This window comes from Balaenoptera physalus, assembly GCF_965194825.1.
Source record: "Balaenoptera physalus genome assembly, chromosome: 2".
NCBI lineage: Eukaryota > Metazoa > Chordata > Mammalia > Artiodactyla > Balaenopteridae > Balaenoptera > Balaenoptera physalus.
In genome coordinates, this window is record NC_138883.1 from 10,580,624 (window position 1) to 10,606,932 (window position 26,309).

Below are 26,309 nucleotides of genomic sequence, written 5' to 3' on the forward strand. Positions count from 1 at the left end.
AAGACCCAACGCAGCCAAAAATTAATTAATTAATTTTTTTAAAGAAAGAATACAAGACTGCAAACAATCTTGAAGGCCTCTTTTCAGGTTCGTTTTTCATCATGGGATGAGGATAGCAAACGTGACGTTATTTATATGATTTGTAGGATTGAGCAAGAAGAGATACAAATACAGAATGAGGGAAGCAAGGAAGAATCCTGTGGGGTAGCACATGAATTGGAGGGATAAAATCATGGTTTCTAGTACATTTTTAAAATATGTGTATGCCTGGGACAATTTGAATGTCTAAATAAATACATACATACAAAACATATACATATATATAGTAAGAACAGTTATGGATTAAAACGCATTGAATAAAATCAAGAGTTCATGAATCCATACCAATAATGCTGATAAATAAATATGAAAGGAACGATGGATTTAGAGTATCATCGTAAATACTGATTCAGGCAAGAATAGTCAATGGATGCTAAATCTGAGGGCATGGGGAATTTGATGAAAAACAAGATATTTAAATTAGTTTCAAAGTATCTCCTCAGCAGTGACTTATTACAAAGGGAGAAATGGTAGCTATATATTGGTGAAACGGACATCATCTTAACCAAGGCATTAAAATTAACATCACCATTTAGGGACAAAGAGACATCGTGTGCCTCTGGATGTGACACTCTAAGAAGGAGCCAACATCGTTTCTATGATATTCCTTCCAAAAATGTATAATCTGAGGCTAATCATGGGGATACATCAGACCAACCTGAATTGAGAGAACTGGTAAAATTTCAAAATGTCAACATAATAAGAGACAAACAAAGGGCTGAAGAGCTGTTCCAGATTCAAGGAAACTAAGGAGACATAGCTCCAAATGCATACATGGTCCTGGAGGGACCCTACGCTAAAAATAAAAATGCCGCAAAGGACATGAGCAGGGCAGTTGACAAAACTGGAACATGATTGTAGCTTCAGGTAGTGTAACAATATTAAATTTCTTGGGTTTGAGAAGTTGATACTATTGATATTTACATAAGAGAATATTCTTGTTCTTGGGATTACCTTATCATCTCAAATGGTTCAGAATAAGATAGCACGTGTGTGCGTGCATGCATACACACACCTTGCACCTGTGCATACATATGTAGATATGGGTATATAGAGAGAAGAGAATTGTAAAACGTGGAAAATGCTTCAAAATTAGTGAATCTGGGTAAAGGGTTATAGAATTTCTTTGTAACTACTCTTGCAGTTTTACTTCAAGTTTGAAATTATTTAAAAATAATTTTTTTTAAGTTAAAAACTGAAATAAATAAATAATGACCCGCAGCACAAAAGAAAAATAGGGAAAGGACATAACCTCCCAAGTAGAAGGACCATCTTAGTGAAAACCTGCTGTCACACTAGGTGGTTAACTGCCTTGGGAACCAGAGGTCCAGGTTCAAATTCAAGCTCTGTGTTCTTGAACAAGTTAACTGACCTCTCTGAGCATCTGTTTCTTTATACCCACTAAAGAAAACTAATTATCATGTCCCTCTCACTCAAAGGGCCCATCTCAAGGAAAGAAAGCTTTGTTAGGTGCTAACTAGTCAAACCCCTAGTTACCCAGAAGTTATCTCCACCTCGCCGACCAGTGCCCTGAGCACATCTTCTCAGGGCAACCGTAGCGAACTTGCCTGGGCCATCAGCTTTGCACCGCTGGGGCCAGAAGGGATCAATCAGCAATCTTGTTAGGTGTCACTGGAGCCCGGTGAGCCAGGGTGGAGGAAGCCTGGAGCAGGAGCAGGGAATCAGAAGGCCCATGGGGGGCACTTCCCTGGTGGTCCAGTGGTAAAGAATCCACCTTCCATTTTAGGGGACACAGTTCGATCCCTGGTTGGGGAACTAAGATCCCACATGCCACGGGGCAACTAAGCCTGCGTGCCACAACTACTGAGCCCGCGTGCCTTAATGAGAGAGCCCGCGTGCTGCAAACTACAGAGCCCACGCACTCTGGAGCCTGCACACCACCACTAGAGAGAGAAAACCCACACACCACAACTAGAGAGAAGCCCATGCCAGTGAAGGGCACGCATGCTGCAACGAAGATCCCACGAGCCACACCTAAGACCCCACGCAACCAAAAATAAAATAAAAATAAATAACAAAATAAAAGTAAATTACAAAAAAGCAGGCCCATGGGGAAGGGAGAGAGAGAGGCCGCTTGGCAAACAGCGAGCCATTTGTCCCACACGTGTGTGTCGCAAGGATTTGAGAAGTTTTTGCTTTTCTACCTCTGCGCCTCAGACCCGCCCAAGCTTTCCTCTTGATCTCATCCACGCTGAGCAAACCAACTGCAGTTCTCTCTGTGTCCTGATTTCTCTCTGTTTCTCTGTTTCCTGGCCTCATTCTGCTAATAACTAGCTCTAGTTGTTTTTCAGACATTTAGCCCCTTGGGTCCCAGGACAAATTTGCTTCAGAAACCCCTGGATCTCGCCCTCCGGGGTGGCTTTTGGAAGCATTGTGCTTCCTGCCTGCAGGGAGTTCTGGGAAGGATTGTACTGTCTCCCCTGAGGTGACTCTGGTCAACACACACTATGATCCTATCAGATCTTTCCCAATCTCTCTCTACACAGGCTGGTGACGAGCTGAAATCAAACGCAAACGGGAAGTCAGGTGGCCTGGTTCTATTCTGGCACCAAAACGGGCAGGAAGGGCCTTAATGGTTGTGGGCCTGCAACTCCTCCTCTGTCAAGTCCAAATCCAGGGTCTGGGCTTACCTGTGAGGTTCATTCTGGCTCTAAAATCATAGACAGATACCATTCATTAGCTCTTCCTACCAGGTACCAAGCTCTTTACAGGCACTACTTCATTTAAACCTCACGACAGTCCTAACAGCTCTGCCCCGGCAGCCCCATTTTACAGATCAGGAAACTGAGGCAAGAAGAGGTTAAGGAGCTTGTTCAGGGTCACACAGCTGGTGAAAGAACTCACAGTACAGGGGCAGGCATTGAGCTTGACCTGCTGGGAGCAGTGCAGGGTGCATCCTTGCTGAAGGTAGAGAACTTCTGAGCCACCCTTCCTGGGAGCCAGGACCCACCTCCTTAGAAACAGTGTTACCCACTGACTTCCTGGTTCCTGAGTGCTGCTGAGATACTCATGGGCCCGAGGCACAGTTTTGGCCATTTTATGGAAAATGAAAAGCAAGTTCAGAGAGGTTAGGTTACATTCCCAAGGTCCAGCAGCTAGGAATTTGAAGGACTTGGAATTCAAGCCCAGGGTGTCTGACAGTCCCTTACACTCTTTCCAACGCATTCTGCTGCCTTCCTTTTAAAGATCCATTTCTGAAATCCTGGCAGCAGATTTAAAATCATCCCAGATGGTCAAATGCTCTACGATGACTTTTATGGCACTTCTGAAGCCCCCATAAACGCCATGCTCCACAGCCCCCATGCTCACTGGTTCCTCCCATACATTTGGCCGAGCTGACACTCCCCCAGCCGGGAGGAAGCAGCCCCTTCCTCCTGGCTGCCCGCTGCAGCCATCACTCAGCTGCAGAACTCCAGGGATGCGAAGGCAAAGCTGACTCTGAGCTAGAGGGTAGAAGGGCCCCTGGGCTGAGCAGCTGGAGTTTGTCAGGCTGAGCAAGTTGGAGCTTGTCTCCCCCTGACATTTCAAGGAAAAAATTGACGGCAGGCGCTGAGAGGAACTAAGCTCTGCTTCAGTAAAAAGATAAGATGACCACATCTTTCATTCTGGAGATCAAGGAAACCTCCCCGACTGCACATGCACAGAAAAGTTTCTCAAGGGTCAAAAAGGGAGGGGGCACTATCCCATAATATGTGTGTCCATCTCCCAGAGACCCTCGTGCTGGAATCCATCTTGGCTAAAAGATGCACGCGCATATTGCATAAGGCCCTGGGTCAGATCAGATATGGGAAATGAAGCAAGATGCTTGGTCGAAGGAAAACAAAGACCCAGAAGACGGCCCCTGTGTAAGCGATTTAAACAACCACTTTAGCACTCCTCATTAGTGAGGTCGCCCATACCCTTCTCTGGGTGTGTAGCTTTGCTTTGCTTCCGTCTTAAATAAACTGCTTCCCTGTGTGCTCTCCCACACGTGCTGTGCTTCTAATGAACTCTGCGCCTGTTTTACAGCCTCGGTCTTTTTGTAAAATTCTTGTCTTCAAAGAAGACAAGAGCCAGGGCTCTGCTCCTAGCCACTAGTCCCTGGTGGTCTAGCAGTTAGGATTCCTGGTTTTCACCCAGGTGGCCCAGGTTCAATTCCTGGGCAGGGAACTAAGATCTCGCTTCAAGCCGCCTCTCGCTGCTGACACCCTGAGATCAACTCCTGTGCTGTCTGATCCAAGAACCTCCCCCCCATCCAGCCTCGTCCATCTCCTCCCCTCACTTTGACTTCTTTCAGGCAGTCATTCTCAACAGAGCAGGTACTTCCTCAAAGGAATACTCTGGAAATTTGTTGGGGCACTTCTGATTTCCACAAGGATTTGGAGGGGCAATATTGGCATTTAGTGAGTGAGGGCAAGAGATGCCAGATGTACTGGAACATGCAGGCCTGTCCATCACAGTGAAGCGACCCAGGTCCCACGTGACTCCAATGTCCCACTGCAAGTCCATACAGGTGAAAACCCATTTATAAATGATCTGAGTCTAGACTCTCACAGTCCCACGGGTGTTTTATTTCATATAAAAACACCATTTTCTCCCAAGCTTTTAATTCCCACTGAATTTTCTATGAAGACAAATCAGAGGAAGATTTATATTTTGTTTTCCAGAAACTGAGCATGATTCACCATTGCAGAAAACCACATCACTGGTAGTGATTCTGGCTGTAGAGTGGAATGGCCAATACAACAGGTGTGCAGGATAGGGAACTCTCCAACTGGTCCCACGTCTGATGGCATCGCTGCCTCTTCTAGTGTAGTTATGCCAGAGCATTTACATACTAAAAGAAACATTATTTTCTTATAGTTTCCTTTTTTCCCCTCCATATTATAAAGCATTATTTTTTTTTTTTAACTTTTGTGGGTAGGTTCTATTAACTACAAATTTCACTTCAGGATAGTAAGAGGCACATCAAATATTTATATTATAAAAAGGAGAGTCTAATAGGTCTGAGAATTTTTGTCTTAAAGGGTCTACATTAGCCTTGCCTTTGGGTATTTGAGGATTCCAGTCTCACAAGTCCATCAACCTGGTGAAGCTGTAAGTTGACCTTGAAATAGGCTCTGTATGGCTGGTGGTAGTTTACCGGTCTGTCTCTCCTACAGGACTGAAAGTTCCTTGGTGGGAGGGGACCAGGTCTTAATCATCTCTTCCCCCACCCGCCCCCCCAACAGCCTTGGGTTGGGGACCCAGGAGGCCTCCGTGGGATCCAGCCCTCCCTTCACATGAGGTGTTCAGTGCCTGTAGCAGCTGCATCCCGCAAGAAGCTGGATCTTACTGGGGCACTGCCTGGATTGAGATGCAAATTCTCATGGAGGAATTGCCCTCAGAGTCAGGGTTGCAGTGAGGTAGGAGATGGATGGGCCCCTGGGCCGGACAGCTGGTGTTTGCCAAGCAGAGTAAAACTGAAGCTTTGTTTTCCCCCAGACACTCCAAGGACGATGTTAGTGGCAGGAGCTGAGCTCTGCTGGAGTAAAGAGATAAATGACCACTCCTGAGGTCAAGGAAACCTCCCTTTCTGCACATGTGCAGGAAGGCTCCTTTGAGATCAAAAGGGAGGGGGACCCACCCCATTCTAAGTGTGGACATGCACCCACCGGCCTCTGCGCTGGAATCCATCTTAGCACAAAGCGGTGCGCGCCTGTTGGGGAGGGTTCTAGGGCAGGGCAGGTGTGGAAAAAGAAACCAGGTAATTGGCCCAAGGTAAACAAAGACCCGGAAGAACTGTCCTGTATAAGTGATTTCAATCACCTCTTTGCTGCACTCTCCTCATTAGGGAGGGTGTCCACACTCTTTCTCTCCAGGTGTGTATCTCTGCCTTGCTTCTGTCTTAAATAAACTGTTTCTCTGTGTACTCTCCCACATGTTATGCTGTGTCTCTGATAATAAACTTTGTACCTGGTTTTGCCTCCTTGAGAAATTCATTTTTCAAATGGGGCAAGAGCCAAGGGAACTTTGCTTCTAGCCTCTAGTCCCTGGTGGTCTAGTGGCTAGGATTCCTGGTTTTTCACCCAGGCTGCCCAGGTTCAATTCCTGGGCAGGGAGCTGAGATCCTGCTTCAGGCCACCACTCGCTGCTGTCTCTCCGAGGTCAGCAGGAGCAGCTGGGGATTATGGGAAGCCTACCTCTCCATCTTGGCTTTTCCAGAAATGCCACCATCTCCAAGCGGGATGTTAATCAGTAACAGTCCCTCGGGGGATCACACTTTGGAATAGCAAATATTTGCTGCACGCTGCAAGCCCTAACCATCTCTCTTTGCCCTGAATGAAGGATCTTCCCAGGCACCTGGCAGCACCTCACTGGTAAGAGGCAGCGGATTAAAGGGAGGCCTTCACGGTGTCTGCCTAGTGAGGGCTGGGGAGAGAAGACCTTCTCGTCCTCTCTGAGCGGGTTCCAAGGGGAGGGCGTGGGAACCTAGGCAGTGCCGAGCCCTCATTCCTGGACTGGATAGGGTGCGGGTGGGAGGTAAGAGGCGTGTTGTAGACATAGGGGTCTTCCTCTGCAGGAGGCCAGAGGAAGAGGCTTCTTTTTTTTTTTTTTAACATAAGGGATTCTTTTTTAAAATTTTTAAAAAATATTTATTTATTTGGTTGCACCGGATCTTAGTTGTGGCAGGCGGGCTCCTTAGTTATGGCATGAACTCTTAGTTGTGGCATGCACGTGGGATCTAGTTCCCTGACCAGGGATGGAACCCAGGCCCCTGCATCGGGAGCATGGAGTCTTAACCACTGCGCCACCAGGGAAGTCCCCAGGAAGAGGCTTTTAAGGCTTGAGATTTCACACCCACCACACTCGCTGTGCAAGCCCCACACAACTCCCTGGCCTTCTTCCCAGGGACCTGTCTTCCCAGGCAAGAGAGTCTCCCCTGCTTCCAGATCTGGGGGTAGAGTTGCTGCTCCAGGTCTATTCAGGGCTGAGAAGTGGTGGGTAAGTGGTTGATTTCTTACTGCTCGGGTTCTATTTAGGATGCTGCATCCTTGTGTCATCCTTAAACAAAATTAATGGCAGTTACGATTAAGCGAAGGTGAATTGATTCAGCAATAGCAGAGGAATTGCAATTCGGGACCAACAAACTATGGCAAACCATAGGCAAGTCCCAAAGAGACAAAGGCAAGGTTGGCTTTTATTAGGTTCAGGGAGGAAGCTGGGGAGTGTCATTTTGAACCAAAGCTCATTGGAGGAGAATGGAAGTTCAGAGTCATGGTGGTTTCTTGTTGGCAGCAAGCGTGGGCAGTTTGCCGTTACTAAGGTGTGCGGAAAGCTTCCTTCTTCCTGATGATCATGAATATTGAGACGAGCGGGAATGCGTGAGAGCCCACCCTGCATGGCTTCCTGACTCCATTCTGAATCAGGTGTCCTCCATTCTTTTTCACTCATGGCATCCTCGGCTGCACCCTGGTGTTTGAGGGGTTGCCCCCTGCACACAGATTCTGTACCGTTCTGTAGATGAACAAAGACCCTAGGGGATGCATGGGACTGCCGGGTGAGCAGCGGGCAGGGCCGCCCAGGGTACTCCAGACTGAAGGTGGAGCTTCAAGGAAAGACTTAGCAATCAGAAGGGGTGACATCTACTTGCTGTGCTGGGATCATTTCCTGATGGCTGTCAGAGACAGAAGTGATTCTGAATTCGGGAGTATCCTGCTGTGGGATTAATTTACAAAGGGGTGCTATATCCTGTGATATGATGAAGGCATGAACCTGGGTGCGTTTGGTACGTTCCAGGAGGTACTCACTCAACACGTGCAGGGCTGGCGTGACCTAGTGAATGCAGGCTTGCCATTTGGAATCGGACAGAGTTTCCTAAACGCTGACAGTTAGAAAACAGCAGGAATATTTCACTGAGTAAGGTCATGCCACTGCAGCTGTGGAAGGAATGAGGCCCCGGATTCTATGGCGCCCTTTAGCAAAAGCAAAGAGCAACGCACTGAGTCCTGGGGCCAGGGGTCACTTTGTAGCAGGCACAGGCGGGGACACAGCCCCCTGCGGCAGGGAGAAGAGGCCTGTGAACCTCACCCTGTCGCCGCATTTTGCTACAGGTGGCCTGAGAATGAGGGTCTCTGCTGACGGGAGCTCCCGTGAGGTCTGCGGCCTCCCCTGCCCCGCATGCACTGGGCTGAGTGGTCCTGATGCCAACGAGACCCTCCTGGGGCAGTGGGTCCAGTGGGCAGAAGAGGGTGAGGGTGCGTCCTGGTGACCTTCCAGCCAGCCTCCGGGACACAGGCTTGGGGGTGTCAACTGAGCACCAGGAGCCGTGTGTGGAGACAGGCAGGTGGCACAGCCCAGCGCACAGGGGTTTATTCAGATGGAAACTGTACAGGCGCTCAGGAGCCAGGCTCGGTGCCCAAGGATGTGAGGGAGGCCAGAGCGGGGGCAGTGGTGGCGAGTGTGGCGTTTGGAGACCCACTGCCTGTGCTGGAAGGCTGGCCCCACTAGAATAGGCAGCCTCAGGGCAGTGAGAGGACGACACACTTCATAGGTCACAGTGAGGATGAGATGAGACCGTCCAAGTGGAGCTTAGCCCAGGCTCGCGTGGTGTGAATCAGCCCGTTATCTGTTTCTGTGCTGGGGAGCTCCAGGGAGAGTGAAGGCAGGAACTCCTAAGAGTTCTGTAACTGGGCCCCAGGGCTGGGTGGAGTGCCGTAGGGGAGCCGCAAGGGGGATACCACCACCGAATCAGGCAAACTCAGCACTTCCCCCTGCCCCGCCCTGATGGCCTCCCAGACCCTCCAAGTCCCCAGGCGAACGTGTCCCCAGGTCCAGGTCCCCGCCGCTCAGCTTGGACGGGCTGCCGTATCGTCTAGCGATCAAGGGCAGTGAACGAAGCAGACCAGTAAAAGTCCGGGAAGACCTCCTGACTCCGGCCGCTGCTCTGACCCACACCCAGTGAGGCCAGGCACCCAGACCGCCTCTCCTCTTCCATCCCTCTCTTCTTGGCTGCCTGCCGTCCCCCTGGAGGAAGTGGGATGACTGGGGAAAGCCGGGGGAGACTAGCAGCTGCCCGAGGGCGTGGCCCTGGATGGAAACCCGAGGCGGTTTCACCCTGTGAAATAATGCGCCTCCCACTCAGGTGACAAATAGGAACCCTACTTGCTCAGGGTGTCCCCGAGGCAGGGCTCGGGGAGCTAAGCCCCGTCCCCCAGGGAGGAAGCGGGTCACTGGAGGAGCTGTACCAGGACACAGGGAGGACGTGCGTATCAGCTGTTAAAAATAATCTCTGCCCCCTTTTCTCCCGAGGAAGCCTTGTTGCCAAAGGGAAGCCTCCGGGGCCTCCACGCTGCCCAGATGCAGGCGGTGCTGAGCCTCCTGCTGCCCTGCCTCCTGGCCCAGGTGTGGCTGGTACCCGGTTCCACCCCTGGTCCCCGCTCACCAGAGGCCCAGGCAGGACTGGAGACTCTGCCGACCCCCAGGGCCCAGACCGAGACCAGCGAAGGGGGATGGGCCCTGCAGGAGGACGAGGGCCCCCCCTGGCTGACGGCCGACGGGCAGAAGCTCTCTGGGGAGACCTCCAACTTGGGGTTCAGCCTGCTTCGTAAGATCTCCATGAGGCACGACGGCAACGTGGTCTTCTCCCCTCTCGGCCTGGCCTGGGCCATGGCAGCCTTGACCCTGGGGGCCAGGGGACAGAGCAGAGCCCAGCTGGAGACGGGGCTCCGCCTGCAGGCCCTGAATCAGACCCTGCCCACAGTGAACCAGACCCGGCCCCCACGCCTGCCTGCCCTCTTCAAGCAGCTCCGAGAAAGCCTCTCCCACAACCCAGAGCTGGGCCTGACCCAGGGGAGTTTTGCCTTCATCCACCAGGACTTTGATGTCAAAGAGACCTTCCTCAATTTCTCCAAGAGGTATTTCGATATGGAGTGTGTGACTGTAAATTTTCGCAACGCCTCCCAGGCCAAAGGGCTCATGAATCATCACATTAACAAAGAGACTCAGGGGAAGATTCCCAAACTCTTTGATGAGATTAATCCTGACACCAAATTAATTCTTGTGGATTACATCTTGCTCAAAGGTACTTTGATAATGTTCTGCTCTCCGAGAGCCATGGCTCTCTTTGCCTGTCTCTTCCTTTCCTGCTGGGCCTGTGTATGATCGACACCAAATGATCTCCTAGGAACATGTTGTTCTCAGGTTTTACAAACAGAGTGAAACATACATAGAACATGTAGGACATACCAGGCACAGTGCCAGACAATGTTTTCACTTGATGCCCCTGCCCTGGGGGCCCGGGTGCTTGCAAGGCTTAAGTTTTCTAAGCACATCTCTCCTCTGACATTCTGACACGGGGAACCCTCTGGGTCATTTTTTTTTAAAAGGCATATCATCTGAGAGATTTAGGGTTGCATCTTTGCTCCTTCACGCTCTACTTTTGTGACCTGGGGCAAGTGACAAAGTCCCTTGTCCTCGTATTCTCAATATAGAAAATGCAGACAGTCCCACCTACTAGAGAGATGAACTGAGGCTCAGGGAGATCCCATGATAAACGGCAGAGGCCAAACTCAGACGAGGGCCTCCTGACACGCTCATGCCAGGTCCTTTCCATCCTGTTTCTCTCATGGAGGACTGGACTGGTGTGGCCACAGTTGTAACAGGAAGGTGACACTAGGGGACTTGCAAAGTCCGGGAGGAGGACATGCTTCCAGTCAGCCGGGCCAGACAGACATCAGCGTGTAGTCATGGGCCCGCACCCTGGCAGCCTCCTCTGGGTCGCATGGCTCTTTGCCAGCCAGGGGCCCCCGCCCTCAGAGCCTCACCGCGCGCAGGATGGGCGGGAATGTCATCACTTTTGCCACAGTGGCCTCTGTTTGCACACGGTGTGCACTAGACAAAGTGGCGGTCAGCGGGCCCCTCCTGCAGACAGCGCTGGGGACAGGGCTGAAGTCTTCTCTAGGCTGGAGCTGACCAACTACAAGGGAGCGAGTGTAGAAGGAAGTGGGGCCTTTGGGCTCCAGCTGGAATGAGTGACTTTTGTTCACTCAAACAAAAGTTCACTCAAAACACTCAGTGTTTTGTCCAGAACAATGAGGGAACGAGGGGTCATTAGGAGGAATCTCCGTGCTTTTGTGTGTGATTCCAACAGGGCCTCTGGATGGATCCAGGTTTTGCCAGCTGGGAAAGAAGCCTGCGAAAGGCTGATCTTTGGGGAATTTATTTTGGCCGCCTGAGCTGCGGTCTAAACAAACCTGATAAGGATGCCTTTCCTAGTTGGGCAGGAAGGGGGATAGGACACTGGCCCTTTATTACTTTAGCAAGAACGGTGCTTTCGAGGAGGGTGGTTTCTGCAACGAGTTTCTTTCTTATCTGTTCATTCAGGGAAGTGGCTGACCCCTTTTGACCCTGTCCTCACCGAGACAGACACTTTCTACCTGGACAAGTACAAGGCAGTCAAGGTGCCCATGATGTACCGGGCAGGCAAGTTTGCCTCCACTTTTGACAAGAATTTTCGTTGCCACGTCCTCAAACTGCCCTACCGAGGAAATGCCACCATGCTGGTGGTCCTCATGGGAAGGATAGGTGACCACCTGGCCCTTGAAGACTACTTGACCACAGATTTGGTGGACACGTGGCTCAGGAACATGAAAACCAGGTACAGCTCTCTCGTCGCCCTACCCCAGCTCAGCCGCCCCCTCCCTACGGGCACCCACAATTTCGTTCTGTGCCCGTCCCAGCCCACCCCGCTGCAGGCTCCCCGATGGCAGGGGCTGCGTTTGTCCCGTTTCCCCCTCTATCAGCATCTATCCCAGCGCCTGGCTCGTTCATTCACTCGGCCAGCCCTTATCAAGTTTCTCCCACGTGCCAGGCACTGGGATGCATGCACGACGCTAGCCCTCGCGGAGCTCACGTTCTGGTGATGAGAGCACCAGCGGGGTGCAGGTGGGGGCCAGGGAAGGCCTGGCCGAGAAGGTAGCGGTAAGCAAACACTTAAGAGGAAGGAGGACTCTGAGGGTATGCTGGGGGAGAGAAGAGTCCCCACAGGCAGAAGTGGGGAAGTGCTGGGACGGGACTGTGCTTACGGGATTCAAGGAAGAGCGGGGCAGCCGGTGGGGCTCCAGCCGCTGGCGATGAGGTCGCAGAGGAGCCAGCAGCCGTCACCCGGGACTGTACGTTCCTGGCCCCGGGAAAGACTTAGGCTTTTGCCAAGGGAGATGAGAAGCCACTGGAGCCAAGCAGAGGAGCAGTACGGTCTGTGCTGAGAAGAGACGCTAGGCGTATGTGGGAGGAGCAAGGGGACCAGCCGGGAGGTCCGTGTATCCACCTAGGTCAGGATGCTTGGCAGGTGGTGGCAGCGGAAGTGAGGAGGAGCAGTGGGGTCCGGGATCCGTGACGAAGCCGGAGGTGACAGGATTGGCTAACGCACTGGATGTGGGTGACAGAGAAAGAAAGAGGGGAATCAAAGGTGAAGGCAAAGCTTCTGGCCTTGGCAACGGGAAGGAAGGATTTGCCATTTACTGAAAGGGGAGACCGTAGGAGGAACACGCCGAGCGGTAAGTTCAAAAGTTCAGTCGGAAACATCTGGATCAGAAATACGTATTAGACATCCAGGCGGAGATGTCAGGAAGGCGGCTAGATCTGGGGTGCAGGGTGAGCTCCAGACTGGGGAGTCAGCAGCACATACATGGAACCACGAGACTGCATGAGACGACCGGGGGAGGGGGCCGTGTGCAGAGAGCAGGGTCGGAAGCACAGAGCAGGGTCGCAAATGCTTGTGGAATAAATTAATCCACCTACTGGGGTAGGAGGAAGGCAGCGCCAGTAAGGAGTCCACGGTGATGTCTCGTGAATCCTGTCACTCCAGCATTTGGCACAGAGACGAGTCCAGCTAAAGATCTTCAGCGTTCATTTTATCTTCATTCTTCTTCTTTTTCTTCAAATCCTTAGAGCCTAGCACAGGACTCAAACATAATAAGCCTTCAACAAACGTTTGGGGGGATACAGTTATAAATCAGTCTCCAAGGCATGTCACGTCCTCAGTTATATTCCAGCCCGACAGCCTGGCCCAGCTCCGAGAGAGAGAGAGAGAAAGAGAGAGAGAGAGAGAGAGAGAGAGAGAGGTGGGGGTGATGAAGGGAGCAAAAGGAAACTACACGAGACATTGTTCTGGGTGCTTAACATATATTATTTCGTCTACTTCTCTGAAGAACATTGTGAAATTGGTATTGGTATTTTGGCTGTACTTCACAGATTAAGACATTGGAACTTCTTTAAGACTAATTTAGTACCAATTAGTAGTTTTCATTCTTTTTATTTTTGAGCCACAGAACTCATCTCTCTAAACAAAAAACTCCATTGTGTGTGAATATATATATTATATACGTATATATATATTTGAAAATTCCCTTCACTCCCCTCCCCTTGTCCATCCCCAGACTCCTAAGGTTCTCCTAAAATCCTGGGGGTCTCTGTAATCTGGGTATTGAAAACAGCCTGGAGTCTGCAGGACTGATGGCAGCAGCTATTTGGTTGGTTTGGGGTTTTTAAAACCCAGGGAAATGGATACAAAGTGTGGCATTCTTTGCTAAAGAGAATGCGAGTCATTGGCTGGGAGATAAAACTGGTTCCCTGAAGCTGAAGCTCTCTTCTAGGAGTCAGACCATTCGTTACAAAAGAACAGAACGAGCTCTAGTCAACTGAGGGAGACTTGTTAGTGGGAATAATCTTGGGGGAAGGTAAAAAGAAAGTGTGACCTTTTTAGGGTTCAGAATCTATGGCTTTTGTCTACAGTTCACCATTACATGTACTTGTACCACAGAAAAATGGAAGTTTTCTTTCCAAAGTTCAAGTTAGACCAGAAGTATAAGATGCATGAGCTGCTTAAACAGATGGGAATCAGAAGAATCTTCTCACCCTGGGCTGACTTGAGTGATCTCTCAGTTACTGAAAGAAATCTTAAAGTATCCAAGGTAAGTCAGGACCTTCCACTGGGGCCCAAACCAACGACTACTTTTACATACCATTTAACGTTGATAAAAGGCCAAGTTGTAGTAGAAAACTAGATTAAAATTCCAAAAGAATTGAAACAGCACCCAAGTTGAATGTTTTAAGAATTTGGAGCTACTTTTTTTTTTAATTTTATTTATTTATTTATTTATTTATTTTTGGCTGTGTTGGGTCTTCGTTTCTGTGCGAGGGCTTTCTCCGGTTGCGGCAAGCGGGGGCCACTCTTCATCGCGGTGCGCGGGCCTCTCACTGTCACGGCCTCTTTTGTTGCAGAGCACAGGCTCCAGACGCGCAGGCTCAGTAGTTGTGGCTCACGGGCTTAGTTGCTCCACGGCATGTGGGATCTTCCCAGACCAGGGCTCGAACCCGTGTCCCCTGCATTGGCAGGCAGATTCTCAACCACTGCGCCACCAGGGAAGCCCCTGGAGCTACTTTTTAAAACATCTGTTCAACTAATTTAATCTCTCTTATGTAGAGCTCTCTCTCTTCTCTCCCAGTGCTCAAGGAGAAATTTATCCCAAAACGGAACTGGTTCACAGATTCATTCAAAATTCCATGAAACTGCACCACTTTAAAGATGAAAGAAAGCCCCAGAGGTTACCTGGCTAACTTCCCGCCCCTGTGGAAACCCCCTCTGAAATATCCCTACAAAACAGTAGGGACTGTTATCATTATCTCCTCTTATAATAATTATACAGGTCCGTCACTCACATCACATGAGGTTCCTGGACAAAAGGGCCTCGCGAACACAACAGGTGGCCTAAATACAGGCCACCAGAGTTCAGGAAGACTTCAGGGACCCAGGGGCTTGCCCCAGGGACCACTTCAGAGCAGTACCAGGTGCTGGGAAGCTGCTACAGAAGACTAACCACAACCCTGCCCCTACCTAGCCTGCCAGAAGGAAGGTCAACGTTCTCAGGGGTTCCAGGCGGCTTGAAAACCTTCCAGGAGGAGCACCAGCTCGGCTCAAAAATCAGTAGCACAAAGTACATGCTAAATAAGTGTTTGTTCATTTGATGCATGTGTGCATGAACTGGCCAGCCACAGAGGCCCTGGGTCCCTGCCCAGGATGAATTTCACAATCGGTTCCTGGTGTCTCCTGGCATTTTGCGGGCTTCTAAGGCAGTCGCTGGGGCAAGCTCAGACCATTCCTCTCTGCGCAGATGAGCCCTGTACCACTAAATCCCGAGAGCATGGCCCCGTGGGTAGGACAATAACACAGAATGTCCAGGGGCTCAATTAATTCCCTCGTCTCCACTGGCACGCAAACGGCCTTCCATGTATTTCCTTTTCCAGGTTTTACAAAGAGCGATGATTGAGGTGGATGAAGAAGGAACAGAGGCGGCGGCGGGAACCCTGTCAGAAATCACTGCTTATTCCATGCCTCCCATCATCAAAGTGGACCGGCCATTTCACTTCATCATCTATGAAGAAACTTCCAGAATCCTGCTATTTCTGGGCAGGGTGGTGAATCCGACTCTCCTGTGATTGATGACATGCGTGAGTCCTTAGAGCCACAGCAGACGTTGGATCTGAGGTGTCTGAACTTACACAGGACACTGGCACTGGGTGTCGCACCCTTGTCCTCAAATGCTAGTTTGAGCCGTCCTTAGATAAATCTGCGTATTAAATTCAAACTTATTTTAAGGAGATGTTTGTACAAGCTGTCTGGTATCTTAAGCCTGTTTCTAAGAGCCTTTGTTATTGACTAAAGACCATCTTGGTGTCTGGACTTAACACTATGGTAGATCAGAACTCTATTTCAAGACGAAGCCTTTGGGAAGAAGACAAGTACACATTCTCCATGGGTCATGAGCTTTGCTCTCTTTACTTCTCCCTGATGCAAATTAGTGTTTTACTTTTAACCTACTATAGAATCATTTCTTGGTGACTAAAATTAAAAGAAAATAGCCGTGGTCAGTCCTGTTGCATTGAGGCTCCACCCACTCCGTGGAGCTGTTAACTGAGCCACAGATCATCCAATTCAATACCTTCGTTTTACAAAGCAAAGAAATGGGAAACCGGAGAGAGGGCCGCAGTGTGGCTTTCATGGGCCCCAGGCACTTTTGTCTCCATAGGTTCCTCCCTTCATAAAAATAAAAAAATATATATGTGTGTGTATAATAGAAATTATATTTTATGACTGCATTGGTATAAACGTGAATATATTCTGGGTTATATCTGTCTTTATACCAGTGCAGTCAAAGTATGGAACTTGCTTGTTGCAAGAAGTAAAACATCTTCATGGGCCCCTAAAAGTATCATGGGCTTGAGGCACTGTGCCTATGGCATCTAATGGCTAAATCATGCAGGGCATCTCAGAGGAAGGAAAAAGTTACCCAGTGAAGCAATGGCAGAGTCAGAAGCCTGCCTCTCCTGACTCCAGTCCCCAAGCCCATTTCACTCTTCTTTCTGTCTACAACATCTGATGGGGTCCGCTTCAACAGGCAGCACGTGCTCACCTCTCAGTTACCCACTGTGGCTAAACGGAATATAAGCATGGACTTTGTCCCAAGGTTCAAAGAAAAACAGCAAACACTTTCTTAGCCAGTCATTTTCTGTTATAGAGACAAGAAAATATTTTAGGAGTAATTTCAGAGAATCGTGAATAGAGTTAACTAATCTTGGAATGTCAACTATGTTGACTAACGGCCTAATTGGATTTTTATCTGTTTGCTATCCAATTTAAATATACTTAAAATTAATGCACTGATTAGTCATCTTATTACAATAAGTCAGAGTTATGTAAATAGTACTTAATGTGAATAGGTAATAATAATAAGCAGCAGTCTAGAGACTAACTCTTCATCATTCTAAAACCTGGACATGAGTTTATTCCTGTATTCCCTTCCAAGGGCACTAACTGACACTGGTAAGCCAGGCAACTCTAGGGCCTAGAAAGAAACAAAAACAGATGACTAACTTCAGTTGGCATTCTTAAGTGAGTTGTTAGTATTCAACTAATGAGGTTCATTTATGGAAAAATAGAAGAAAGAGAAATAAAAGAGGGCTCAAATTACCCATTTTTAAGAGATGAAATCTAAAAAAGAAAGCCTATGAGAACACAATACCCTCTGAAATAAATATGGCCAAACCCAGTTATAAAAAAGGTTCATTATTATCAAAGGATTCATAGAACATACATATCAAACTCTCCCCTTATCTCTGCACATATTTGCACAAAACAATAATGGCATAACAATGATATCTGACATTACTCTTTAAGGTAGAAAATGGCCCTATTCTCTATAAAAAATTAATATTTCCCCACATATGCTTGAAGAAGCTCCAAGGACACTAGGTTTTAGATTTTCTAAATATATATGCATGGTGAAAAAATGCAGACCAATGAAAAATGTACTTGATCTTACAAAAAAATTCAAGGTTTCAACTGAGGGGGAATATTCTGAGCATTGTAACAATGCTTCACTATATTTAAATGTCAGGTTTTAAAAACTGTTCCTACACACACACACACACACACACACACACACACACTCTCTCTCTCTCTCACTCTCTCACACACATGCTATATAACAACTGAGAACAGATTACTGACTTAATCGAATTCATTTTATCTTCGCTGTAAAACCACTAGGGTCAAGCTAAAGAGACTGTTCCATTTCAATTCAAATATTTCACATATGTCCACTAACTGCAGGCAAAATGGACTTACTCCTCCAGAATAAGGTGTCTTTATAAAGCTCAGGAAATCAAGTAATGGAAATGACTTTTAAATGTGTATGAGGTTATGGAAGAAAAGCTCTATATGCTCCTCTCTATTAAGTAAAATCCTTTTTTGCCCTCTCCATTTCTGCCAGTAAAGTTGATTCTACAGGTCTATTTTTTTGCTTATAATGCTAACTAGTGAAATTTTGGAACATGTCCTTAAAACTGCAAGTTTCCATAATTAACAGATAGAGATGTCCCTATTTCTCTGCAGCTACAGATGGAGGGAGATCTTTCCTTGTCACACAACTGGTTTAAAGGAACTATTTGATAAGTTGTTAAACTAAGAACTTTTATAAGAGTATCAGTCTTGTTTCCAGTGTAAATCAAGATATATGTGGATATTCATAACTGTCACCAATTTGTTTTTTACTCTGTTTTTACATACCTGTCCTTGGAAGTATAGTTTTAATAAATATTTCAACGAGTTTAGAAATTATCATGTTCTGTGGAAAAAAAAGAAAACCTCCAAACATAACTTTGATTGACTGCCTTAATTGATAATTTAGTGCCTAAGACTGCAGCTGACTTCTGTAGATTTCTGAGCTCTATAAGCAGTAGTGACTTTTCTCTGTCAAATTGTTTTCCTCTTCTCCCGCATGCATGGTGGAAAATAAAAAGTTCCTAAGTCTGCTAAATTTATTTTTGAACAAATAAACTGAAATTCTCCAGTTTTTTAAGTAACAGAGTCAATGTGGACTATGAATCGAAGTACTAGAAAAACTGACGCTGTTCTGAGGTCCATTACACACCCCCAATACTCTCTCCTAGATCATAATGTATTCAGTTCCACCTTAGTGATGTTAGCAGGAGACGTCACTAAAATAGTTAAATGAAATCCACAAAGAATGCATGAATTAACCAGTACTGTCAAGCTTCTCATACCTACTCAATTTTTAATTACTGACAAAATGAATGGTTGAACAATTCCATTTACCGGATTGTCCTTAAATGAAAGATATTAAGAATCACTAAAAATAGCCAAAAAAGAGGCCATATGTAAGGAAAGGGGGAAACAAACAGCATGAAAGCCTCACACTGAGTAGCTGTCCCCTGGGTAATTTATAGTTGATGTCTGTGGGCTTTTCTTGTTCATTACTTAAGAATGAACTGTCTTTAATTACAGAATAAAAACTGCAGGAAAGTATCTAAAACTTTTTTCACAAACACAGGTATCTCATTAACCTATGTTTTATTTTGAGTAAATTCATTATTCATTATTGCACATTATAAAAAGTAACCACACACATATGCATTCACAAATTAGATCATCTTTATCATACATCAGTATATTTTAAAAAAACAAATATTTTCTAATATCAATATAGTTATATGCTGATTGCATTTTGAAATAGAGAAGCTGACAATAGCTTCATACAGTATATCTCAAGAACTGACATTTTTAAAATTAAGAACTGAATATATTCCACAGGCAAATGTTGATGGAAATATTAGCATTAGTACAAATATATGCTGTTGACATAGCTTAAGCATGATAGCTTGGAATAACAGCTGATTCAAACTAGAGTCATCATTTTTAATTCAGTAAGGACAAATACAATCTAAAATGTAAACAAAGTATTTATAAAATAAATTCTTCTAGGAAATAAAGAAAATCATCAATCTGTTATTTTTAAGGTAGTTGTAGCTAAAAGTTATCAGAAATCTTTGTAGAATTTTCATTGCCAAATTTTTATTTCGGAATGTCCAGGTACAACATCTTGTCACCACAATCGTAGGACTGATATAATTTCGGACAGCTGTTTGTACCCTGTTTCAGTGTGACTTTTCAACTGGGCTTGGAGATTTGTGAGAAAATGCAGTGTCATTCTTACTCCCAAATCCCCCTCCAAGTGATTATCTAGGCAGGGCAATTTCAGTTGATTTGGACCTTTCAATTTGTAAATGCTAAACTCTAGAACAATTAAATAGATGGTTTCCTGCACAAATAAATGCAGACTTATCTCTTTTGTAGCAGTAGTTAAAGCACATACCTAAAGTTGTTTTTCATTACACTTCACTATAACATTGGAATTCTGTAACCACATTATTATTCAAGAAATATATATTATACCTCCTAGGGAATATAATTTCAAACATGGAACGTTTAACAACATCAGCTGCCATTATGTATCTCTCTCTTTCCCATTCATTAAAAAAGAAAAAAAAAAAAAAAAAGCCCGAGCCATTGCTTTAGCTTTTGTTCATCGATCACATTATCTCCAGTTGTCTTCGCTTTGCCTCCTTCAAGCAGATGATCTAAGGATTGGATTTTCTGGATTTTCTTTGTCAAAAGGAGGAAAGAAAGAGAGAAGAATGAAAGAGAGAAGAGAGAGAGGAGAAGGAAAGAAGAAAAAAAAGAAAACAAAACATGAAAAATTTTATCCATATAATGCTTACAAAGTAAAGAAATAGATATAATCTACTTTGAATAAACCTAATATATGAGAACTGTGAATTACATATTAAAGATCACTTGGAATAACCTTTACTAAATCCTATGTGCATCTAACATAGCATTCAATTCAATTCATACTTTTCCTACGTTTTTCACTTTCTATAACCATAACAGAAATTAACACAGCCTAAAAATATATCAATTGTCTGGCCTTGAAAGACATAAGATATGATGCATTCCATACTTCCTTTAAGACACTGATATTCCTAAATACCAGATGTGTCATCTCTATGATACTGTAAAGCTGGAGAATGTATTGCATAGAATTTTTTTGAGCAGCAAAAACTGAGATAATTAATAGTTTCTGAAATCACTTCATAGGCTTATTTTAAGAAAAAAAGATAGATTTTCATTTGGATATGGCATGGCACTGAATGGTGAATAATACTCCACAGAAACATGACCAATGTAGATATCAATCACCTATTTCAGTTATGTGGCGGTGTGCATTCATGAGAAAGTCCAAATTAGAACCACGTAACATGGAGAGAGAGTTGTGGACTTGCAGATTCAGTTACACATTAATAAAGCAGCTGTGATACCAATATTCCTCCTTCTTCAGAATATTCAGAAAAGAAGAAACAAACTTCATGTGACTTGTTAGCAGAGTGTTTGTTTCTAGATTCATTTTTTAAAACAATCAATTATAGATATAACTGATTATGAGTATTTATATAATTATGTATATAAATATTGAGCAAGAGAAAATACTGTCAATAAAAAGGAAAAACATGCTCAACAACGAAAAGCAGATAAAGATAGTAATCTGAAATAAAGGAGAGCTAGTATAAATATATTAGGCTTCAATGGTCTTTACTTATTAAAAAATGCCTATTGCATTTAGAAAGATAAGTTGAAAAGAGAATGAATTGCATTCTGATGTTATTAAACATGTGCTTCAATAGAAGAATTCCAGGGCAATCATTTGACAGGAAGAGGGTCAAGGGTGATCGAGAGGAAGGATTTCAGGATGCCAGAATGGAAGGCGCCTCAGAGGATGAACTGTGAGCCTTGCCCTGTCATTTCGCGGGCACACCGAGGACCAGAGTGCTCGCCGGAACTGCCACGGGAACCAGGGCGTGAGGCTCCAGCTCCGTGCTCTCCATAGACCATTACCCTGTCCTGCCTCTATTTTGAGACTTTAAATGGAACTCCCACAGTATAATCATTAGAGCAATAATTGTATGGCTAAGAGAGTCTCTGTAAATAGAAGTATCTTCTGTATTAATACTACTAACCTGTACTATCAATATTATTTTTTCTATTTACTATTACTTTTTTCTATTATGTAGTCCTACTCTTTCCTTGAGCTCTATTCAATAAATGTATTTCTGAGTTTTGAATGAATTTTGAATACATCTATATTTGTATACACCAATGACCAATTAAAATTTTTGAACAAATTATAATACAGTTCAGTTCCTCAATGGGACTCCAGTGTGGAGTTTCTGCAAAAAGATGCAAATCAGAAACTTTATTAGAAAATATTCATGAATTAAGTGAAATATGTTTAAAAGAAAATCTGAATCCTGTTTAAATTCTCTTCTAATCAGAAGATTCACGTGTCCCATATGAAAGAGGAAACGTGTAACTATAGTTTGGGCATTTTGGATGAATCACTTCTACCTGGATATGACCTCTCGTTATGGAGTTTTTTTTGGCACTACCCTCTTAAATGTTTAACCTAAAAGAAACAAAGGCTTCGACAATTCAAACAAGATACAAATGGTGCATAAAAAGGAACCACAAGGGGAAAAGGAGGATAGAGGCCCTTTACGACCTTTATAACTTTAAGGAACAAATGTTGTCTGTAGAATCTCTAGCTTATTGGACCCACAGCTCTGGATTATATGATGCAGTAATATTTCTTAAGTGGTATCAGTTACACCCATCCCTCTGAGCACTGGGTGATTAAATGCTGTGTACTTCAGCTAGTTGTTTAAAGGAATGCAATTATACTCAGTGTCTTCTCAGAGCTAAATTTCCTGAATGCAAATATTTCACAGAAAAATAAACAGATCTCAGATATTAGTGGGAACCATTTAAAGTTTCTTGTCAACTCCCTAAGGTTACAATGTCTTTGCCATATACGAATTATCTTATATAAAGTATCTAACGTAACAGTGATAATAATAATCCCTTTTAATTGATGACATTGCCTCATTACAGACATCTTCTATTCTTTGGAAAGTATTTAAGTGGGAAGGAAAGTCCACTGAGAAAAAGAACAGAATAAAGCACTTAGCAGTACATCACTGGATTACTTACAAGGCAGCCTTCCGTGGTTGTGTATCTTTACTTCCACTGCTCTTCGGATCACCTGAGTTGCCTGTCCCTCGGGAGGTGCTGGGCAGGGGAGTATTAGAGGAAAAGGAACTGGGAGCACTAGTGGCATTACGCGTCCGGAATGAATCATCTGAAAGTTATACGTGTACAGTCAGCCAGATGGAATCTACTTAGAGAGATGTGCACCTTAGAGAAGGTTAATGATAACTGACTTTGTTTCCCTTCTTTTAAAGTCAACTTTATTAAGGTATAATTTATACACAATAAATTGCACAAATTTAAGGTTTTGACATTTGCATACACCCATGAAGCCATCACCACAGTCAAGAGTGAACACATCCATCACTGGATGTTTGCTCCGCCTCCTTGTCATCCCTCCCCCCACCCCCCTCCCCCAATCCAGGCAACCACGGACCTGCCTCCTGTCACTACAGATTAGTTTGCATTTTATAGAATATTGTATAAATGGAATCAGACAGTATGTATGCTTTTTTTGTCTGGCTTCTTACATGCAGCATAATTATGCTGCGATTCATTCACATCAACACTTCATCCTTTTTATTGCTGACTGCTATTCCCATTGCACAGACATGCCAAAATTTGTCTATCCATTCTCCTATTGACAGACATTATGATTTTTTTTCCAAAAAATTTGCAATCTATTACAAATAAAGCTGCTATGGACAATTGTGTGCAAGTCTGTGTATGGACATATGTTTTAATTTCTCTTCAGTAAAAGTCTTGGAATGGAACTGCTGAATCACATAGTAAGTGTATATTTAACTTCATAAGAAACTGCCAAACTGCTGTCCAAAGTGATTATACCATTTTGCATTTCCAACAGCAACATATGAGAGTCCTGGAAAGTTACTCCACATCCTCACACACACTTGATATTGTGAGTCTTTTTAGTCATTCTAGTGCGTGTGAAGTGGTATCTCCTTGTGTGTGGGGGGGGGCGGGGGAGGTTTCTCATTGCTTTAATTTGCATTTCTTAATGGTTACTGATCTTAAGTATCTTTTTACTTACTTATTTGTATATCTTCTTTCATGAAGTGCATGTTCCAATTTTTTCCCATTTCAAAATCAGTTGCCTGATTTGTTTTAAAGATCTCTGTATATTCTTAAAACTAAAAATAGAACTACCATATGATTCTGCAATCCCACTCCTGGGCATATATCTAGAGGAAACCATAATTCGAAAAGATACAGGCACCCTAATGTTCATTGCAGCACTATTTACAATAGCCAAGACATGGAAGCAACCTAAATGTCCATCAACAGAGGAATGGATAAAGAAGATGTGGTGGAATATAGAACATTACTCAGCCATAAAAAAAGAATAAAATAATGCCATTCGCAGCAACATGGATGGACCTAGAGATTATCATAATAAGTGAAGTAAGCCAGACAGAGAAAGATAAATATCATATGATATTGCTTATATGTGGAATCTAAAAAAAAGAAAAAAAAAGATACAAATGAACTTATTTCCAAAGTAGAAAGAGACTCGCAGACACAGAAAACTAACTTATGGTTACCAAAGGGGAAAGGCGGGAAAAGGGGGGGAGGGATAAATTAGGAGGTTGGGATTAACATATACACCCTGCTATATAAATAATAAAATAGATAACCAACAAGGAACTACTGTATAGCATAGGGAACTATACTCAGTATTTTGTAATAACCTATAAGGAAAGAGGACCTGAGGAAGAATATATGTATAACTGAATCGCTGTGCTGTGCACCTGAAACTAACACAATATTGTAAATTAACTATACTTCAACTTAAAAAAAAAAAAAAGATCTTTGTATATTCTGGATACAAGTCCTTTGTCAGGTATATGTAACATGAATATTTTCTCCCAATCTGTGTCCTGCCTTTCATTTTTTTAATGCTCTATTTCAAAGTGCTAAAACTTTTAAATTTTTATGAAGTCCAATATGTTAATTTTTTTCTTTATGGTTTGGAAAAACTTTTGTCAATTCCAAAATCACAAAGACTCCCTTCTATATTTTCTTCAGAAATGTCAGAGTTTTAGCTTTTATGCTCAAGTTTAGAATACATTTTGAGTTAATTTTGTGTACAGTTGTGAGATACGAATTGAGGTTCAGTTCTTTGGGTTTTTTACGGATATCCAACTGTTCTAGTATCATTTAAAAAAATACAATCACATCACCTTTGTTGAAACTCAGCTGACTATGTATGTCAGGGCAGGGCACACAGTCTTGAGTACTGAAGCTTTAGTAGTAAATGATGAAATCAGGTAATTGACATTCTCTAACTTAATTTTTTTCCAAAATACTCAGTTCTATGAATTCGAATACACAGTAAATTTCAAAAAGACTGTCAAAATTTTTATCAGGATTGCACTGAATCTCTGGCTCAATTTAAAATGTATTGACATCATAACAATATTAAGTTTTCTAATCCATAAACATGGTACAGCTTTCCATTTATTTATGTCTTCTTTAATTTCTTTCAGCAACATTTTGGAAGTTCTGAGTGTGCATTTAGCACACATTTTGTTAAATTTATCCCTGAGCATTTAAAATCTTTGAAGTTATTTTAAATGTTATCTTTAAATAGACAATTTTTTGAAGTATTAGATTTACAGAAAAATTGAGAAGAGAGTATAAAGAATTCACACCTACCCCTTTCACCTAGTTCCCCTATTATTAACACCTTACATTTACATAGCATACTTGGTACAATTAGTGAGCCAGTGGTGACACATCATTATTAACAAAAATCCACAGTGTGTTTGGATTCTGTCAGTCTCACCCAATGTCTGTTTCTGTCTCAGGATCCCATCCAGGGCACCACAGTACACTTACTTGTGAGGTCTCCTTAGGCTCTCCTTGGCTGGGACAGTTTCTTAGCCTTTCCTTGCTTTTGATGACCTTAACAGTTTTTAGGGGTACTGGTCAAGTATTTTGTAGGATGTGCCTCTACTGGAATTTGTCTGATGCTTTTCTCACAATTAGACTAGGGTTCCGGGTTTGAGGGAGGATGAGACAAGGTAAAGTAGCATCTTCATCACATCATGTCAAGGAGGAACACTGTGACAAATTTTTTCTCGTTATATGTGTTTTATTTATACTTCATGACAGATCACTAGAAATGGGATTTTTTGAGGCATAGACTATTTTTTAAAACTAGGATTCTTGATGAACTTGACCAAACTGCTTCCAAAGGGTTCCACTAATTTTCATACCCACCAAAAATGGATACATTGCAATGTGTTTCCCTGAATCCTTACTAGAATTCCCTTTATATTTCCCCCAGTCTGTGGTGCCCACATAGCTTTGGAATGCTGCAATTGATGACGGATGGATTCACCTTAAGTAAAAAGCATCAATTAGATCTTCTGCTCTACACTTGACCTTACCTTTATTTTATTTAACACTACTCCCCCTCCACCCTCTCCGTGCTACAGCCAAACAGCCTGCTGTTGCTGCCTGAAGACACAACAGTCAGCTTTTGCTTCTGACAGGTCCTCTGCATGGGACAGTATTCCATACCCATCTCTGCCTGTCAAAATCCTAGCGTACCTTCAGGTTCACCTCAAACGATAATCATCCTGAAGCCCGTCTTAAGCCTCAAAAGTAAATAAAATCTCTTCTCTCTGTGAACACTTAACACATTTGTTAAGAGACATTTTGCTCCCATTGTCTCTTTGTAGATCAGATATGTAATTGTATAGTGACTTTTTCCTCAGTCTGTAATTCATTAAGTAATAAATAA

At 44.3% G+C, this 26,309-nt stretch overlaps 2 protein-coding genes across 11 annotated transcripts in view; one reads left to right on the forward strand and one right to left on the reverse strand.

Moving 5' to 3' along the window:
• The first annotated feature begins 5,464 nt into the window (after window positions 1-5,464).
• Window positions 5,465-19,540, forward strand: SERPINA10 (serpin family A member 10). Of its 3 annotated transcripts, none has more exons than XM_082449203.1 (5): window positions 5,465-6,458; window positions 9,391-10,162; window positions 11,464-11,737; window positions 13,901-14,051; window positions 15,385-19,540. In XM_082449203.1, the coding sequence occupies exons 2-5, from the start codon at window positions 9,439-9,441 to the stop codon at window positions 15,574-15,576; spliced, it is 1,341 nt and encodes a 446-aa protein (XP_082305329.1). In that variant the 5' UTR covers window positions 5,465-6,458; window positions 9,391-9,438; the 3' UTR covers window positions 15,577-19,540. The 3 variants fall into 3 exon arrangements, with proteins under 3 accessions (XP_082305329.1, XP_082305328.1, XP_082305330.1); XM_082449202.1 differs by having other exon boundaries at window positions 9,395-10,162; XM_082449204.1 differs by lacking the exon at window positions 5,465-6,458 and adding an exon at window positions 6,478-7,083 and having other exon boundaries at window positions 9,395-10,162.
• Window positions 19,541-19,952: 412 nt separating this feature from the next.
• PPP4R4 (protein phosphatase 4 regulatory subunit 4) overlaps window positions 19,953-26,309 on the reverse strand; it is a 116,790-nt gene continuing 110,433 nt past the window's right edge. For 7 of the 8 annotated variants that reach the window (XM_082449192.1, XM_082449190.1, XM_082449197.1 and 4 more), the window contains 2 exons: window positions 22,544-22,691; window positions 19,953-20,101 (listed from right to left, as the gene is read on the reverse strand). In XM_082449192.1, the coding sequence (XP_082305318.1) occupies window positions 20,077-20,101; window positions 22,544-22,691 (173 nt within the window). In that variant the 3' untranslated portion in view covers window positions 19,953-20,076. The remainder of the gene's footprint in view (window positions 20,102-22,543; window positions 22,692-26,309) is intronic. The other variant, XM_082449191.1, reaches the window with a different exon arrangement.